This window comes from Protopterus annectens, chromosome 2.part2 (assembly GCF_019279795.1).
Source record: "Protopterus annectens isolate FY-2018-M chromosome 2.part2, PAN1.0, whole genome shotgun sequence".
Classification (NCBI taxonomy): Eukaryota; Metazoa; Chordata; order Ceratodontiformes; family Protopteridae; genus Protopterus; species Protopterus annectens.
The window spans coordinates 655,445,501-655,466,212 of record NC_056730.1 but is presented as its reverse complement, the minus strand read 5'-3'; the positions used below and the strand labels follow the sequence as shown (position 1 = coordinate 655,466,212).

The window sequence follows — 20,712 nt, the reverse complement described above, 5'->3', positions numbered from 1 at the left end:
CACATGCAGGTCAGTTTGGAGCTCCTTCATCTTGTTCATTATATTTCCATGTGGTATGATATTGAATATCTTGCTGAGGTCATGGTACTCTGTTTGAACAGTGTCCAAAGTAACCTTCTCAAAGACATTCAATAGATTCAAGACAGGCTCTACCCTTGAGAAAGCCAAACTGCTGGGGGTTAAGTCTGATAAAAGTGGGCTTCTTTTCCACTACAATTGATTGCTCTGGTGTTCTTTTTTTAGGGTAGCTGTCATTATCATTTCCACATCATTAATACTCATCCCTTTTCAGATTTTGTTGAGAAAATTATATTTATTTATTTTATTTTATTTTTTTGCTTGATAGCAGTTTTTGCATTTGCCACTTTTTCCATAAGATGTGGCTTAACCGAGTGTTAGGCTTACTTTTTTCTGTGGGCTAGTGTTGTGGATTCTTTGATGTTTATTTGGAATAATTGCATATGAAAAGTGGTTTTGTGCTACTGTTGTGACAGATGTAGTCCTTTTAACATATTAGTTGGTTAGACACTGTAGAAAATGCTGCAGTTTTCAAAAATGTGAACTTTGTGGCTACAAAATTCCATCACTACATAAGTACATTAAATACGATATGTCAGTGCTGCTCATCTTCAGGCAAACTGTAACATCTGCAAAAATAGCAGAAGATTTGGCAAGTGTGCATTATTAGATGATAGGAAAATTTTATTTTAAAGGGAAAGTTGCCTAAAAAGGGTACCTGTGAACCATCCACCTCCCAGTGTTGAATATCTCTCATTGAGACTTCCTACACTATATCAAGGTACAGTCCTCAAAAAAAAAAAAAAAGAAAAGAAAAAGTAAGAATGTGATGTATATAACCTTCCTCTACCTCCCAGCTTTCTTTCAGTGAAAATATTGATCCTTATGTGGACACTGGTGAGTAAAAGTTGGTAATGCAAGTAACTGAAGCCCATCCTCCTAAACCTGCTGGATTGAGCTCCTCAGGAAGGGAGAGTCTTTCCTCTGTTTCTGAGTTGGACCCTCTTAGGCATTCCCTCTTTAGGCATTCCCTTCTATCAGGTGTCCACATTCTGTTTCATCCCACTGATCTGTCTTCTTAAATACAGAGTAGGCAGAGCTGTTAAACGTCATGCAGTAGGCTCAGTTGGATTTAGATATTACCCTACCACAATGTTCAGGGTTGACAGGAATAATGACATCCTCCCGCCATTGAATATAGTGTCCTCATCAGCCACTGCTCAAATGCCAGTTGCTTTAAGGCCATATAGCACCCTGCTGGCATTGACACTGACAGGGTTTGTCCTCAGTCTGTTGGTGCTGCTACCAGTATCACTGCAGTTAGCATTGATGCATTTGACGCTGACTGTCTCCATGGCCCTTGGCTCCAGAGTCTCTGGCTTAGGCCCAACCTTGACAGCAACCTTTCTAGGTCAGTCTTTTTTTATGTTTGAGCTCTTGGGCCATAGAATATGAACATTGATGCTGGACTCAGATGGTCACTTGGTGTCAGTGCTTGATGCGGATGCTTCATTGACCACTGATGTTGGTAGAGCTCAGTGCTAGTTCCTTGGTATTGGGCACCTAAATGCCAACATACATATTGAGACTGGTCTTCAGCTCAGTATTGCAGGCTCTGATCTGTGTCTGAGCCTCCCAGCACATTACAAACACAAGGGAGAAGATCTGAGGACATCAAGCAGAAATGCAGAAGGGTGTCTGAGTCAGAATGTTCCTCTGCCTCTTCTTTTCCACCAAAGGAACATCCCAAGAGCCCATGTTAGAGGAAATATATGGATTCCCTATGGGAATCACTTAAGACAGACTGAGATGAAGATGGTGAAGATGATTCCTTAGTTTCACCCTCTGTTGACCCCAGGTTCAGGGAGTTCTTTCAAATGATGCAAGCTAAAATGGTCAGATAAGACTCTGTAGGAGGTGTTCAAGTCTCTCCCCTCACCTTCCTGGATGGTACCACTTGTGGAAAAAGCAGTTGTTATCATCATACAAGAAATATGGAAGGAGCTCACAGTTGTGGCATCTCTGCCTTGGATGCCAGTCAAGATCCTCTGGACTCCTTAGAACTGCAAAAGTTGGTGTATAATCCAACCATGGACTCTATAGTCACTTCAGTGGTTTTAAAATTGGCTCTAACACCTCAGTGTCCTGCGATCCACCCTCCAGAAAAAGAGACAAGGAATATGGATCACTATTGGAAGTGGATCAATGCATTCTCCACCTTTACACTGAGGAGACTTAGCTACCAAGCATACATGCTGTGACTCCACTATGCACAAATGTGTCTTGCTTTTTTTTTTTATCCTGTTTTTATATTATATTTGTTTCAGTACTGTAAACAGAGATTGTTGGAGATATCACCGTCATTCTGCCTGCTACTAGAATTCAAAGAACTTCACAGAACAAATATGTGTGTACGAATGCTCTCTTTACACCCTACCATGTGTGGAGGTAAAGACCAACAAGCAGGCATTTTCTTGCTGAAACCATTTACTGAAACGTGACAAGGTATACTGAAATAGCAGCTGCTGCAAAAGTCTCACTCTCAAGGGTCTTCTGTTGTAGTGAGGCCCTCATTTAACAGTATTTTCCAGTAAAACAATTTCTGTGACATCAACTACTCAGCTTTGCACTCTTATAGACTTAGCTGCTAGCTTGTATTGCTATGACATTGGGAATGGGGAATTTTTCTTGCTTTAAATATTACCAGAGGTTGTATGCAATATGACCCTTACTTCTGTTTTTATTAGCGTACAGCAGGTGGCAATGTGTAACCAGCCTAACATGTAGTTTATTTATTTTAACACTGCTGTACATTTTTGTTGGGGAAGTACAGCACATCATACAGTTGAATGATAAAAGTATGCAGGGTGTAATCAAGGTTTTTTACTTTATGTAAAGCATGTGACATTCAATTCTGCTTTGTGATACAGAGCCTGCTGACTTAATATTTTTACGAGTTTTCTCAAAAAGTAAAGATTTGGGGTCACTTTTTAGTGCAACAGCAAACTTTTTATTGAATGACAGCTCTAGAAATTAAAAATTTAATTTTTCAAAACTTAATCCATTATCTGCAGTGTCTACTTTATGCTAATATGTATGCTTTTTTTAGGAGAGAGTTGATAATGCTGTAGAAGATCATAAAGATGGAAGAAGTGGTAAGATTTAAAAGTTCTTTTGTCATATAATGTCATGTATAAGAAGACACTGTGTTTACACATGAGATATCAGCAATATCAGTTAAGTTCATCTAAATTTCAGTGTGGATCTTCCTTCTATCTACTTTTGTAGCTATGAGTACTGAAAACGCAAGGTGGAGACAGGCTTTTTTCCAGGCCCAGAATAAGCTTCTAGCAGTATTAAATTATTAAAGTAATTTTGTATTTTACGTTTTGGGAGGGGTTCAGTCTATGGCCTATACAACCTTCGTAATGTGTCAAAATGCTTTAAACTGGGATGTAATTTATATTAACACATTGCAAAACTCTGGCATAAACTGAATCATCACAGAGTGCCATGCTTTTTTTCCCTAGAGTTAAGTTATACTTGAACACTGCTGATTCTGCCATACCTTCACACATCTGTAAATTGATTAACCTACAAACTTTTCACAAAAGGTATACTTTTTTAAGTTAATCTGGTTCTTTTCTATAAACCATGTGTAGGAAGTTGCCCCTTTCTGGAATTGCCTTTTCACGTCTTTGCCCCGTTATTGAAGAATGTTTACTCTGAAAAAAAAAACTACAAATTCTTTCACAGACTACTAATTCATAGAGTGTATTTTTGTTTTTCAGACCAGCACTCGAACCACTTGCGGTCAGTAAAGTCAGTGGCTAATATGCTTATAAAACAGTCCTAACAATAGCAGAGCCCAAAGAAAAATGGATGACAAATAGTGTCCAGATTTCTGACCAGAGTATTCTTTTATGTTAGGAAATGTAGCATGTTAATTTGATCCTTTTGCCTGGTCTCCTTGCCTAGATATTGGCAATGCTTGATTCTGTAGCAAGAAACCAACCAATGCTGTTTTAACAGAAGTAGCTGCTACATGTACATGTACAGAATCTTACCTTCAGTTTTCAAAACCATATTCTACAACATTCCTCTGCTGTACAGGGCATTTTATTATTTATAATTATAAGTCTGCCCTCTTCTGGACTGTTGTAGAAGAAAAGAGTACCTCTTCAAAGCTACTTTTGTTTGTGTGTGTACAGCTAGGAAAATTAAGAAAACAGATCTTTGTCACCTAAAGGACTTGTTTACCTCAGTTGTCGCTAAGTGCTCTTAATTTAGTGTTACTCATTTCTTCATGAAGTTTTAACTGTAAGAACAGTATAAAAGTTGTCAGTTTTCTAGGCTTGCACCGAGACAGTTATTTTTGACTAAAATATTATATCTGAGTTAATTCTGACTTTGTTAAAGCACATTTTCTGTATTGCACAGTATTGATTGTTTACCTTATCATAAGCAAGTGTTTCAGTATAGAAAGGTGAAGAGAAAAAAAAGTTGGTCTCATGTCCTACATCTACTTTTCTCAAATGGTGAGGCTATCATCCTCCATAGGGAGGTCCATATCTGTTTTAGGGGATGCCAATAAAGTCTTAAATTACTGTATACTTAACACATTAACTATTCAGTATTAACCTGTGGGACTGGATCTCAATATAGAAAGATACATACTTTTCAACAGTCCAGAATTTCGCAGAGTATCCAGATTTTTGCCTTATATTTTTGGCCTGTTCCTTGTAAAATTTTAATTTTCTAGCAAAGCACCGAGGACTGAAGTTACTAAATAATGACAGACATCTGTGTTTATGACTTTGTATCCTTCAGAAAGTGCACACTAATGTATAACCCATTATTCTAGTCTCTTTTTAAGTCTGTAAGAGCAATATTTAAAATCTGTCCTGATTTTGGGCCTTTGTCCTCCACATTATATTGGCTTTGTCTAGAATGCTTGTGGTAAGAGTTTGAGAGGTATGGAAAGATAATATAAATACAGCAAGTCAGTAAAGAAAAAAATAATGTATTAAACCAAATATTGAGTATTCCAGTAGTGCTTGTTTCTGTGTGTATATGTGTGTGTGTTTGTATATGTGTGTGTGTATGTGTGTGTGTGTGTGTGTGTGTGTGTGTGTGTGTGTGTGTGTGTGTGTGTGCGCGCGTGCACCCATACGAGAGTGTGTTTGTGTATGTTTTGGGAATCAGACAGTGAAGTGTTCACATAATACAGAATATACATTTTTTGAATGACAAGAGTCAGGCAACAGGTAACACACTGGCATTTGATGTAGAAGGCTGGGGGTTCTATTCCAACACCAGTGAGATGGATTACTGACACTACAGTGCAGCATAAGGGGGGGTGCTTCACTCTTGAGTGTATCATCCTTCAGATGAGACATAAAACAAGACCCCATCTGCCTGAGCTGCTTGTAGCTTAGGAAGATGTAAAAGATTCTATGGCACTGATTGAAAAGTGTAGGCGAAATTCCCTGATGCCTTGGCCGAATTTCCCCTAGTAGTATAAATACCACCCTGGGTCTCTTCTGAAAAGAAGCTACTAGTCTGGTGGGATTAACTCAGTCAACAAAGTATAAATAAAATAAAGTATTTTTTGATATAAATGGAAGGTTAGAGGCCATGAGTCTATATCGTAGATAAATCATTGTGGAGGATCTTTTCTTCTGCTTCTTATCTGACAAACTACATTTTAAAAGCAAAAATGACTGTGTATTCTGGTCCTATATATGACTTTGCGCATGCCTTAAAACTTGATTTTTCGGAACAGCTTAACAAGTCAATGAAATCAGGTTAAAACTACTGAATCAGTCTTTTGTTTTGATTTTATGACCATTATTATTAGCTGTCTGTATTGTACAAATAATTTGCAAATGTTTGCACACGGTCTCTTGCATAGTACACCTAGTCTGGCTGTTAAAACAAAAGGACACTATTAATTAAAAGATTTTCCTGACACATGAGACAATTCGGCTTATAGATATTTTCTTTTGCTTACTGCCAGTCATTTCTCTCTGCCTGTAATGTGTCTCTCGCAGAGTTCTGTACCATATCTGACACAATTCTTTTTTTTTTGTTTGTAAATTTTTATTACATTTTCAAATATAAATGTTGACATATATTATACATAACCAAGTTAAAAATCTAAAGATCAAACAAACAGAACACTATATACAATTCCCATAACAGTAATATTCTTTCTTATAATTACATTTTGTCTAGTAATCTTTCAAGTTTCAACCAAGAAATTTTTTATGTGCCATTTTAGTAGATTTGAACATTACAGTTTGTAATTCCCTATGACATACTGTTTTGGCTAATGAAATAAATTCAGTGAATAAGAGGATGTCTTTGGATTTCCAGTTTATCATGATTACTTTTCTTGCATTGGCAAGCAATGACCAAAGAAGATGTATTTGTATTTTAGAAATACATGTAGGTATCGGGGCATTAAACAGCAACAACGAATCTGAAACTTCACATCTGTCTGACCACAATGCCTTTAAAAGGTTTTTAAACTCTAACCAAAAGGGAACTAGGTTTTTGCATTTGATAAACATGTGTTCCCAATCTGCACATAATGTCTCCTCACACCTCCAACATTTAGTAATACCATTTGCTGAGATTATTGAAATTTTATGGGGGGTGATAAAACTTCTATTTGAAAATTTTCCAAAAAGGGGCTGAGGTAGTGTGATTGATCAATTTAAGTATTAGCATTTTTTCATTTTCTGAAAAACTAGACTTATTAATTTTTTCTGTATAGTTCAATAGAGAGTCTTCTGCTACTGGTAAATCTAATCTTAGGGTTTTATATATTTTTGATATTGAAAAGCTGTTATTACTACTCAATGTGTACAGTTCACTTAAGAGTATAAATATTTGGGGGAGGATGTTATATTAGTCATTTGATGTATTTTAAATTCATTAACTATATATTCTCTGAAAATCTGTATGTTTAACCAGTTATTGTGTTTTTTATTGTATCTTGCCATAAGTAAATTTGGTTCCTGTATGGTTTTGTTAGACAAAAATTGATGCCAGAAAATTAGACCATTTTCTTTCATATCATTTATTTTAGCTATATTAAAGGAATAAAGGCAAGACTTTGTGTAAAATATAGGGAACAATAAACAATTAAAAATGTTCATCCTGTATGTTTTATTTATTATTATTTTTTAAATTACTTAATATAAGTCTAAGAAATGGGGAGCACTTACCAGTTTTACCTGTATTGTAGATAAAATCTTTTATCACTAGAAAAATTTTTATGTTTTCTGGAAATAAACTATTTTCTATATTAAAGTAGATGTTAGCAAATAAAATGTTCATATGCAGCTTTTTCCAATTTGAAATGTAATTAGGATTTAGCCACTGGCATATTACTCTATAGATTACTGAATCTGCATAAAGCTCTAAATTTGGGAATGCTATTCCTCCCTCCATTATCCCAGTCTTTATAATGCCAAGAATAAGCAATTTTTGGTTTCTGAGGAAATCATAAGAACTTAATCATCATATTATGTAGTTTTTTTCATTTTTTTGTGGGTGAAACTATTAATGTTTGAAAAAGGAATAGAATTTTAGGCAAGATGATCATTTTTAATAACACTAGCCTTTCTGCTGTCGTAAAAAAAACATTTTGTTCCACCTAACAAAATGTTCATTAATTATGGACACTAAATTTTTATAGTTTGTTTATGGTCTCCTTCCAAGTTAGCTTTATTAACACTCCAAGGTATCTTAGTGAATCATTTGACCAACTGAACTTGCCATGGCTTTTCAGTACATTATCTATTTTTTTTATTTAGAATTAAGGTTTCAGTTTTTTGTCATTAAAATTCATGTCTGAAATCTTTTCAAAAATTTAGTGGGACTTTTTAATATGGTTAGTTGAGGAATTTATGTTTCCAATTGTTAGCAAAATATCATCAGCAAACAGCTGTATTTTGGAATTATAATCTGACTTGACATTAAAACTACTTATATTAAGGTTTGCTCTTATGTAATTGGCTAAAGGTTCGACTGATAGAGCAAACAATAAAGGAGACAATGGGAAACCTTGCTTAGTACCTCTAAATATTTTCAGTGGACCTGATAAGAAAGCATCAATTTTGACATATGCTACTGAATTTACATATAGTCTGTTTAAGAGATCTCTAAATTCAGGTGCAAAATTATAAATTTCTAGTATTTTAAATAAATAGGGCCAACTTATGGAATCAAACGCCTTGTTTAGATCTAGACCAATGATTGATAATTCTTTTTTATTCATGTTTGCATGCTCTATTAGGGATAGCAATCTAATCACATTGTCTTGGACTTTCCTTTTTAAATTGAAACCTGTTTGATCATCCATAATAATTGTAGGTAATAATTGATTCAGCCTATTTACAAATATTGATGTAAAGATTTTATAATCCACATTTAACAAAGATATAGAGTGATAAGAGGACACTAACGTGGGGTCTTTCCCTTGTTTTAATATTGGTGATATCATGGCATATTTCCAGGAGGGTATTGAAATTGAATTCTTTCTAAACTCTCCTAAAGCTTCTAACAGTGTTTGTAGAGTATCATCTGGTAATAGTTTATATAATTATCCTATTATTCCATCTAAACCTGGTGATTTGTTATTTTTAAGAGTCAGGATTCTTTCTTTTAATTCTTTGAAGGTTATAGGTTTGAACAATTTAATGTTTTCATTTGTTAATTTTCTATTGATATTATTTTTTTAAGAAATTATCTCTTAAGTCCTTATTACAGGTGACTGAATTTTTTTTGTTCATCTTTTTGTGGTGTTTTCTGAAAATGTCCAATATGTCTTTTAAGTCTGTTACCTGCTTAGGTTTATTTAGAGTTTTGTCTATAATCTCTGTTATATATTTAGATATAGATACATTTTTTGATTTTACTGCTAATCTATGCATATTTTTAGGATTCATAGAATAAGATTGTAGTTTGATTATTTCTAAATTTATTGCAACTTTATTATTCATAATTTCCATGTATGCTGAGTTAAGTTGCTTTAATTCTGCTTTCAAGTTAATGTCTGTGGTGTTTATGATATTTTTTTATGGTATCAGTTTGTAATTGGATTTTAGTTAATTCACTTTCCCATTCCCTCCTTTTATTTAGGCACCAGTTTTTAATTCTATCAAATAGATATGATTTTAAAGAGTCCCAAATATGCTATTGATATTTATGTCCAGGAATTGTTTTATTTCTGATAGGAACCATTCTTTAAAGCCTTTTAAATGAATAATATAAACTGGGATTCTTTGCCAAAATATTAAGTTGTTGGGTTTAATATTAATTCTGAAAAAGATGACATTATGGTCGGACATAGGGTAGGAGCTTATTAGAACTTCTAGACATTTAGAATATATGTTATTTGTAACAAAAACTTTATCAGTGTTTGTTTGTGTACCAAATCTGTAGGAGTAATTTGTATATTTTAATAAATTTGGTTCTTTTAAATTATAAACGTCCCTCAGATTCGAAGCATTTATGTAATTATTAATTTTTTTAGCTGGGTAGGAGATTTTGAAGCTACCAATTTTGGTGGTATCATTTTTAGTTAAAATACAGTTGAAATGTCCTGCATATATTATTATCACCTTTAGATCTAATTAAAGTTGTTTCAAGATATGTATTAGCTGTTTGCACTCCGATACCTGGTATCCAATATGAGTTAATCAGTGTAATCTGTTTTTTATTAATTTCCAGAGAAATCATGGATAACATATCATTTTTATCTGAATAAGAATCTAGTATTTTTAGAATTGGTAATGATTTTCTCCATAATATCATAGTCCTCTTCTTTTGGTCAGGTAATATGATTCTACAAGTATTGTATAGTCATTAAAAAATATTTTATCCAAATCTTTTCCAGTTATATGAGTTTCTTGTAAAAAGGCAATATCAACCTTGTTTGTTTTTAAATATTTGACTAGACATCCTCCTTTTATAGGGTTATTGAGACCATTAACATTTAGAGACATACATTTATAATCAAACATTTACTTTGATACAAATGAATATCCAAATTTTCATTACGGGCATAGGATATGAAGCAAACCTAACTGTAAATAATTTGAAACTATATACAAATCTACGCATGGACTGTGGTACTCCTGGTTTGATGAACACGTCATCTAATCCACCTTCAACCATCCTAAAAATTGTTAACCAACCACTCTCCAATTTTCCGCCTCAAATTAGAGCATATATACTACTATTGAAAACCACTCTTCAGAAAAAAAAATGTATACATTTTAACTATGGACAATATAATTAACTTAATCTTTAGATATGAACATATAGTGTTAACTGATCATAAACAGTTTCTATAAATTTCTAATATCCGTTAGAATGGAAAGCTTCCTATTCTTTATTGGTGTTTATCTAACCAAGGATAATGGGCATAGTACAGTTATATTTTTGCATAGTTAATCTGCAAGTAGCTATTCTAATTAGATCATAACTATCCTATAGGTATATATAAAAAAGCGTCTGCCCTTCCCAAACTATTTACATAAACAACTAGTGTTGAATCCATTATTATAAATAATAAATGCTAGTGATGTTAAAAGTAATAACTATTAGCTAAATATATCTGGCTTTGTACTCAATTTTAAATACTAGAACAAAATGTCAATAGTTAGCACATCAGGTTAAGACTTAAGGCATATGAATACAGAAACAAAAAAATGTCACTCCACGGAAGCTTTAATCAGAAGTGACTCCAAGACATTATTCCATCATTCTAAAGCATGGACTTTGATAGCATCAACTCCAGATATCCTAGCATCACATTATTGAATCCATGTCAGAACTTCAGTTAAAGCATTCAACTCGGTCAACAAAAAACAGTTAAACAAACATGAAATATTCTTAGTATTATCATTTCACCACTCAGGTATAGACTCCACATGGTAGTTTTTTATCAAATTAAGGGTTACAGCCATCTAGCAATCACCACTGCCAAGTACCCAACATGCAAAGTCCAGTTTGTCCCTCTCACTCTGTCAAATATATATATAATGATTTATTAATAAACAACTACTGAGTTAACAGATACAGGTGCACGAGAAACTCCACTCCTTCATGTAATGTTTTTAATAAAATAATAAGCACTCTGAACTACAAATAGATCCACATACTTGACTGTGTGTGCGTGCACACACATCATTTATCCATATATACATATAAGAAAGAAATAACTGTAGATAGCTGTATATACATAGATATCAATACACACACACACACACACACACACACACACACACACACCCTCTCTCTCCACAGCCTGAAGACAAAATCTCAAACAGAAAGAAACCAGATTTCCGAAGAAGCCAGACCATCCACTGAAGAATTTTCAACAGAAAACTATAAAGTCCTGAACAGAGCATGCGAACACAAAAAGACTGGCAGCAGCTCTAAGAAGAAAAATCAGAAGGGGCACAACAGTTCAGGACCCCAAGTGCAATACTCTTCACACCTCCGTAGGCACAATGGCAACAGCAGGTCCTGCAAACCAGGAGCAGGACTACTGGAGTGAACGGTGAACACCTGGGCACCTTCCATCAAAACACTCAATGATGAAAGTAGAGACAGACCATCCCAAATAATGGCAGAGGCAAAAACTTTCCAGAACCAAGGCCAAACAATGAGGGAAGGTCAACCATGTCAAAAACATCGCCCAGAGACACACTCAACACTCAGACTTCTCAAAGACCACCAACAGCACACTGTGGCAAGGGGACCGTTCCTCTTATCAACAGAGCTCAACAACAACTCTAAAATGTATCTCCATTTCAAAAAATAGTATTTGCACAATTAAAGTGTCCAAAAGAAAATTCTATATGTTTTTTATATTGTACAGAAAACATATTCTCTGCATTAATCTATCTATATGTGTGAAAAATATTTGGACTATGTTAGAAGTAAGGTGGCATTGTTCTGTGGTTTCACAAGTGTTATAGATTTTACGAAAGTGATTCAGCTGCACTGGAAGCTGAAATAATCTTAACCTAGTTTATAACATAGAATGAAAAGGTGCAAGCTTTATAGCAGATGTGGCAACCAAGAAAGAGATTTTCTGCAGTTGGCTGAGCCATTTAAATGGAACCAGACTATTTAGAGATTACATTGCAACAACTGCAATCTGTTAAAGCAATTAGGGGGTGCAAATGCCAAAAGTTAAAACACAGATCTATTTTCCTGCTGTAATGAAAATCCTTTTTGGTAACTGGAATCACAGTGTTTACTACTGTAGAACAGGTGAAGTCAAGTTAAGTGAATTACCAGTGCATAAGTAAAAACAGCATGGTGGAATATATAAATGCAACACATAAATGTCCGCTGAACAAATCCTTTTAAAATGCATAGTACTTACATTATAAAAACTTCAACAGTACATTTATTGTCCATTGAATAGTTTCCAAATGGGTTTCTCTACGTGTATGTTGCACAGTCTCATAGAAGCGCGACCAGAGTTCAAAGGTTAAACTGAGCATCTGTTGGCATTGCTGTTGCTGCTACATGAAGAATTATTGATGTGGTTCAACGTTTTCTGTTCGAGAATAAATTCTTGATGAAGCTTTGCAGATTCCAGCGGGAAATTATTATGAAGGTACAAAGTCTATGCAATTCATGTGTATGTGTTAGTTATCCACTCGAGGTTTATATAAAGAAAACAAAGACGTAAAAACAGGTTGCGAATGCATTTCAACATCTGATTACATTTAAACATAGAAAAAAGTTTGTTACCCTTAATATAATGAACAATAGTATAATGAACAATAAGCAATATATTAATATAAATATCCTAAATATTTAAATAAATAAATTAGGTATAAACAAAGTTCCCACTTTGTTTAAGAACTTTAAAGAGACTGAGAGAGATGTATAAGTTAGTAGTGCAGAAATCTTAAAATGTTAATCTAAACGTTGAAAGACTGCAGGAAGAACATAGAAAAATTTTACTTTTATTACATTGTAAGATATCGAGAAAAAAAAACTAAATGATGTTAAAAAGACTGCAGTATTTAGTGTACTATAATATGGTACTTCTTTTCTAAATATTATAATCAAATTATTAAATGTTAAGATGTATAAATGTGTAATTAACAAAATGTTATAAGAAGAAGAGGAGAGGAAAGGAAAGAAGGAGGAAATGAAAGTGAAGATTTGAAAACATTTTGAGCCAAGCAAGTACACTTAAGATTAAGCTATATTGGTATATATACATATATATATATATATATATATATATATATATATATATATATATATGTTAAGGAAAAAACATAACATTAAATACCTTAAAGTTGCCATGCGTCCTGAAAGTTGTGGAAATTATATTATGGGAACAACCTGAATATATAGATTATTTAGCTATTTACCTTTGAGTTTTGTAGTTATTTTATCATTTGTAGATAGTTTACCATTAGATGAATGTCTTTTCAGACTGGGTAATGAAATGTCCATTTCCTCAGCTTTATCCAGTAGATTTCTTTTTTTCACAAAATCTGTTGCTTCTTCAAGGTTATTGAAAATATTCTGACCTTCAGGAAGAATAATTTTAATTCGAGCTGGGAACATAATCTGAGCTTTGATGTTCATTTTCTTCAGATGTTTAATTAAGGGAACAGATTCCTTTCTTTTTGCTATCACAGAAGATGTGTAGTCATTGTCAAACCTGATGTTTTTTCCTTCTACTTGAATTGGATTTCCTGACCATAAAAGTCTTTCGGCTTTTCCCGGTTAGGGGTCGCCACAGCGGAACTCCGGTCTGCTCATGATTGGCGGTGGATTTTAAGGTGCCGAGTTGCCAGCCCAATGCCCAGCCTTCAATGAAGGCACGCCCATTCATGCTCGCATCTACCTGCATGTCTTTTAACATCACTCGACCATGGGGAGGACATGCAGACTCCACACAGAAGGCGCTCCAGCCGAGAATCGAACGGGAGAACCTCTTGCTGTGAGGCGAAAATGCTAACCGCTGCACCACCGCGGCTTCAATTGGATTTATCTTTATCTTGAGTTTACAGGTACTTCACAATGATAGATCTTGCTGCTGTAGGGTTGTTTACTGATGATATATTTGACAGAGACCTATGGGCTCTCTCTATCCCATATGATAAAGATTCAGGAAGATTTAATACTTGTGGTAGCCATTCATTTAAAAAACAAATCATGTTACTTCCTTCCATTTTTTCTGGAACACCATAAATTCTAATGTTATTTCTTCTTGATCTGGATTCTAAATCTTCCACTTTCTCTTGTAATTTGTTATAATAAAAAGTCTATTTGATTATCATTCTCCATCTGTCTTCCATCTGTGTCATTCATGGATTCTTTGAGCATTGCTATTTGGTCTGTATGTTTAGTAATTATTTTGTTCAGGACATCTATTTGCTTTTTACTTTTTTTTCATATTTTCCATTATTTTCTCTAGATTATCCATCTTCATGGAGAGGTCTTGTATGTTAGTAATTATAGTTTGCAGTTCCTATTTCATGCAGCTTTCCTGTGAAGAAGCTTTTGGATGGCTTATAGCAGATTAAGATAGTAACAGGCAGTGAGAACTTCTGACAGTAAAATTCTTAATAAAATATTAATACAAGTGGAAACTCTTCTGAACAAGTAGTTCAGCACATTAATATAGTCCTTTGAGAGAAAATTCTTCTTTGTTTTTTGAGAAATTTTCTTTAAATCCTGTCAGAAAAATCCTTTGAGGCAGAGCATCAAAAAAGTGCTGTTATCTCCTTGACATCTTGGCCACGCCCCCCCATCTGCCAACATTCTGATAGTTCAGAATGCCATGTTACTGGTAATGAGAATATTGACATTCTAATTAAGGAATTTTAGTAACACATTAGATTATTTGAACATTATCCTTCCTTTGATTCCAGCACTGGTAAATCAATTATGCTAGTGAGTGACAGGTGCAGACCAACAATCCGAGTTCCAGACAAGTCTTGACAGTTATTGCAATTCTCATGATTATTCAGGAGCAGAAGCTTCAGTCTTTCTTTACACTGTAAATCAGTATGAAAGAGATGATGGCAGTGGAGTTATCCATCAAATCTTGTACCATTGGCTGCATTCATTGGTTTACTGGTAGTCCCAAGTAACATTAATGTGGCAAATGGAGACCTCATTCTTACCAGCTGTGCAGACTGACCACAAGGATACGGAAGATGACTTTATCTTTGGGTAATCAATTTCTTAGAATCCATCTACAGGGAAATGCAAGTTTTTAGCAGACAATCTAAACTGAAATATTCATCATTTGCACAACTCTCATCTGCACTTAGAAGTTTCCTCAGAACTTACAAATAAGAGGGAGCACTACAAATGGGACTTTGTGTCTTTCCAGTCAATGCTCTACTTATGTAGCTGTTGATAAATGAACCAAGATGATTTTGTAACAAAAGTGAGGAAAATGATCAGGGGCACCAGAAGCTGCTGATGGGGGGGGGGGTGGTCTGAAGGCAAAAGGGACACTTAGTTATCTAAACAGACAGGTTTATAGCTGCCTGCTGCTGTAACAGAAGCACATCTATGACACAACAGGAGAGTAGTGCATATGTGGGTTATGTTTGGAATGACTGCATAGAAATTTCACAGAAAATTATAAATGGAAGTCAATGTCATATCTAAATGGTATGTGATCTAGTTCCCATACACTCAACAGTGCATTAGTGCTATAACACACATGCTGTTGCCACACAGACAGAACCCACCACAGAAGAGTGCTTAACAGCTTCCCACTGCTCGTTTGTAGTGACAACTTGCATGGTGTGTGTGACTAGAGGTTAACAGCAGTTGGAGGTACTTAATAAAAGCTTGTTGATAACCTTTCCAGTGTCAGAATGGGTGCTTAATAAGCATGCCTTTTCCCAAATTCAGCGAATAATCATAGATAATCATAGTGATCCATACACTACAAGTCATTATCTTTTTATTTATTCATCCTTTCTTTACCATGTTAGTCCCACTTGGTTGGCAGCCTATTTTCAGGGGTGACCCAAGTTGGTATTTATACTGCTAATTATTTCAAAAATAAGACATAAAATGTATCACAGAATATCTGGATCCTGTCAGCGTCTACAACTTAGGTTGTAGAAGTGGATTATGACCCAGGCTTATAGAGGGCTTTTGCCTTGGACCACCTGTTCAACAACTGGCCGTGCTTGGAGGTGTGCACAGAAGTTTGCTGTAGCTTTTGTGTGGGGGTGGTGCGGGCAGAGAACAGTGAGATTATTGTTTCTTAAATTCTCCTCACAATCAGTCTTCAAAGGTATACACAGAAGGTCCCTATAACTTGTTTGGGACTGGGGAAAGTGTGGTCATTATTTCTCTAATTTTCTTCACAATCAAACCTTAGAGGTATGCACAGAAAGATCACTATAGCTTATATAGGGCTGTGACAGTGTGGTCTTTAGTTCTGTAACTTTTCACACAATTAAATCTCAGAGGAATGCACACAACATCACTATTTCTTATGTAGGGGCAGTGTACTGTCTAGACACAACAGGCTGGAATACATGATTGTGATCATTTATTTTTCACTTTTCTTAAAATCACACATCAGAAGTTAATACGGGTAGCTAATTTTTTGGAGGTAGGGGTAAGGAGGCATATTATGAATACAGGTCTAAGATCAACCATTTAAAATATGTTACTATATTCTGATTGTCAGAGGGATGGATACACAGATTGTAACTGTCTACTGGAGGTAGGGATGATAAGGCAAACTGTATAATGTGAGCAGCAGTCAACTTGAAATATATGACTGAGGCCATTTGTTCATTCACTTTTATCTCAATCTAATAACAGAGGGATACACAGAAGATGACTTTCTTTTTTTCTTTTGAGGGGGAGGCAGACACTAGATAATTTGTATAGCTCTGTGAGCATTTATAGTCTCAGTTTATTGGGAACTGTTTTTGTCAACTTTGATCATCAAGCCTTGGATACAACTCAGTTTCTTTCTTGAAAGGAAAATAGGACTGAATTTCTTTTCTTAGTTGTAAGTTTTATCCAGGCCATAATTGTACAAAAGGATAGAGAAAACCTCTAAAATGTACCTTACAACATCTAAAACCCCATGCCTTCTGAGGCTGAAACAGTGTGCAGACTGTTAGCTTAATTCGATTACTGCCCCCACAGTTATCACACTTCAGTCTTTACCATCTAGGGAGAGGTCTAAGGATGGGGAAGAAAATGAAGAGTAAGAATCAATTTCTTTCTTTAGCAACCATTTTTTGTTCAGGTTATCTTTGGCTCAAAAGTCTTGAAAGTGCAACTCAGAGCATGTAGAACCCTATAGCTTCCAGGCAGCTGAGACATCTGGTTTAATCTGATTATTACCTCCTTATTTTTTATAGCGCAACCTTGGCCATTTAGGATATATTAAAAGAATGGAGGAAGATCTGAAGTATGCAACAAAGTATGAGAAAACAAGAAAAAGAAGTAATCTGAATGGTGTGGCAAGGCCGGGATGGTGGGAATAGGGGGCACACTGGGTTTATGCAGGGGGGACAGCTGACAGCTGTGGGCCCATGGAATCCTTTTCCTACGGTATCATTTCACCAAAGGTGAGAATCAAAATATTCAGTACTGCCACAGACTGCCCCATTTATGTTCATCACACATCTTATCAACAAGGTTTGTTACTCTCCATAGAATATTTTATAACACTGTAACATCTGGATAAAAAAAACATGCAATATGCTTGTTTTTGTCAGATTCTTGATATACAACTGTTTGATTATGTCTTTATTTACTACTAATATCATATACTAGGTTTCATAATAAATGGCAGGCAGAGTCCTGATGCAGTTTAACTTAGGGTTAGCCACCAGCTTTGTCTCTGATGAGTGATACACTGCAGTGGTGATGCCTCTCCATAATGGTGGCCTTACAAATGACCTGGGTAATTAATGTCCTAGCAGCCTTGCCATCCTTATCTGCAAAATCAAGGGGTGTATTATAACTAACCTCATAAAATGTTGAAAACAAGCAAAACTAGTGTTAGACTTGCTCCCCATCAGTTTGGCTTTGTGAGGGGTTTATCCCATCTATTTGACTTGGTAAACTTTTTCAAAAGGGTTACAGAGGCTATAGATGGTGGCCATGCAGTGCATATGGTGTAATGACCTGGTGAAGGCCTTCAACACCATTTCCAACTGTGACATAATACTAAAGCTAATTACTTTAAAAATGGGTCCATATGTTATAAGATGGATAGTAAACTGTAAGAAAGACAGAGCCCAGACAGTGTGAGCTGCAGATGCCTCATCCGTAAGTATTAAAGTGACCATTGGTGTCTCTCAGGGCTCAGTGCTGGGACAGCTCCTTTTTGGTGTTTACTTCTTAGATCTCAAAATGGAAAGCCAAGATTCTGCTAAGAAAGTTTGCCGATGATTTCAAACTGGAGGTTATTATATGACCATATGACACCCCAACTCTCCTTAATGAACACTCCCTGCCAAACACTTGGTGTACTAAAAATGGGCTCAAATGTTAAAAAGTATAGTATTGTCACTTTTCGCAGACAACCCCTCCCCTCATTAGACTGTATAGACATATCACTACAAAATGAAAATTTTGTCAGGGAAGTAGGTACTTGGGCTGATAGCCCCCTCTCTTTTGACCAATATGTGACAAGTGTTGTCAAGAAATTGATCAGAGCAATTATTGAGTAAAATTCCCCCCTTAGGGTGCATCCTCCTTAATCATATCAAACACTTAGCAAGGTCCCAAAGGCTCCTAACCAGAAATATCACAGGCCTAAAGTCCCTGAGCTACCAAACTCTATCCCTTTATTCAGTATCTTACAGACTTTTGAGGGGAGATCTCATTCTCACTTACAGTACCATTAGAGACACAATTGTCCTAGACCTCCTGTTTCTCTGAAAGTCCAATATCTCTACCAATACTAGAACTATGGATCTTAATCTTCACCAGCAGAAATACAACACCATTGACAGGCATCCTTATAAGGCAGCATCTCCCAAACCTTCGGAATAAACTTCGCCTACATATTAAGCAGTATGATTCATTCTCTCACTTTAAATATAAATTAGATGACAGAATGGTCATCCATAAATTTACTTTGGGTTTGACTGAGATGGCCCTCCTGGAGAAAGGCAATACTGCCTGAGGGAGGGTATTGGCAACATTTGGATAGTCGTAAGATTTACTGGCCTTGGATTATCTATGAATCTAAACTGTTTTTATGGTTTACTGTCGTAGCTTGTCAGAAAACCTGTACCTGCCCCCAAAATGATCCTAAATTACATAATGATGTTTAAGAGAATGAATGAATAATTAAATAAAGTGACATGATTACTGTCTTGGAAGTCATTCTGCCTTCAGTGAAAAATATTTCTGTAAAAAATTATGTCTAAAACAGGCTATTAGACAGCAGAGCCAAAGCCTATCCTGTTACCCAGTGGGTGAAAGGCAGTAAACACGGCGGAGGCATCTTCCAACTTATGGAAATCATCTTTACTTGTAGAATAAACCTCTCAACTGTATGAAGTAGGTACATGAATGTAATATTTTATTGTACTGATGTAAATTATTGTCTTTACTACTCTTGATCCTAGGTTGTGGCTGAAAAGGGTCAGTAGACCAGCCACTGACCTGGTAAAGAAATAGTAATCAATAAATAATAAAACTGTCCTGCATTTTGCAGAACATTCCAGATTTTACCTCATATTTTTGCCCTGAACTTTTTAAAATATTTGATTTTCTGGTAAGTCACTCAGAGTCATGCCTCTCAACTCTCCAGAATTTTCCAGAATGCCTAGATTATTGCCTCATATTTTTGGTATGTTTCTCTTAAATTGTGTGATTTTCTGTCAAAGCACTCTGGATGGTGCTCATTAAATAATGAGACATTTGAGTCTATGACTTCATATCCTTCAGAAAATGCATGCTAATGCAAAACCTGTTATTCAAATAGATTTCTAAGCTTACATGAGTAATATTTAAAACCTGTAACTGATTTTGGCCTTTTATCCCCCATTATTTTTGGGTTTGTCCATAATTTTTAAGCAAAAGTTGAGAGATATGCAGAGGATTACAAGTCACTAATGCCAGACCAAGTTTCAGAAAAGGCATGTTGATGTGAAACCTGTTCTATTAAATTTTAAATTAATTATTGAGCTTTCATTCCCTGTTATTATTGGCCTTGTCCAAAATTATTGAGGAAAGAAGTTGATAAGATATACCTTAGAAACACTTGCATAGGTGTTTTCATGGTAACTAAGAGCTCTGGCAGCCAGAAAAAGTCAATTTATTACTCAAATCATCTTCTTCTACCTGCCTGTGCTTGCGGTTATCAAAGAAACGCCATTTGGAATGTTTCCATGTAATCACCATGTCAGCAGCAGTTTCAGGGCACATTAGGCAGCTGTTGAAAGTGGAGGGACTCTCGCCCCTCACTCCATGGTTGCAGCACTCATGCCTATGTGGACAAATGTCTTTACTTTCAAAGGACAGGTCAATAATCTCTTAGCCCAGAGACAAAAGGGCTCTTACCCAATGCATTTCCCATCTGTAAAACAGACTATTTCTGAGCATCACAAAACCTCCCTTGCTAGCTTCAAAGCTATCCATAACATTTACATAGGTAGCCACAAATCTGTGCTTAGT

At 35.4% G+C, this 20,712-nt stretch overlaps 1 protein-coding gene across 1 annotated transcript in view; it reads left to right on the top strand.

Moving 5' to 3' along the window:
- The window catches only part of SPEF1 (sperm flagellar 1), a 516,028-nt gene that overhangs the window by 213,362 nt on the left and 281,954 nt on the right, over positions 1-20,712 (top strand). The window contains exon 4 of the mRNA XM_044064457.1: positions 3,128-3,173. Within this exon, the coding sequence (XP_043920392.1) occupies positions 3,128-3,173 (46 nt within the window). The remainder of the gene's footprint in view (positions 1-3,127; positions 3,174-20,712) is intronic.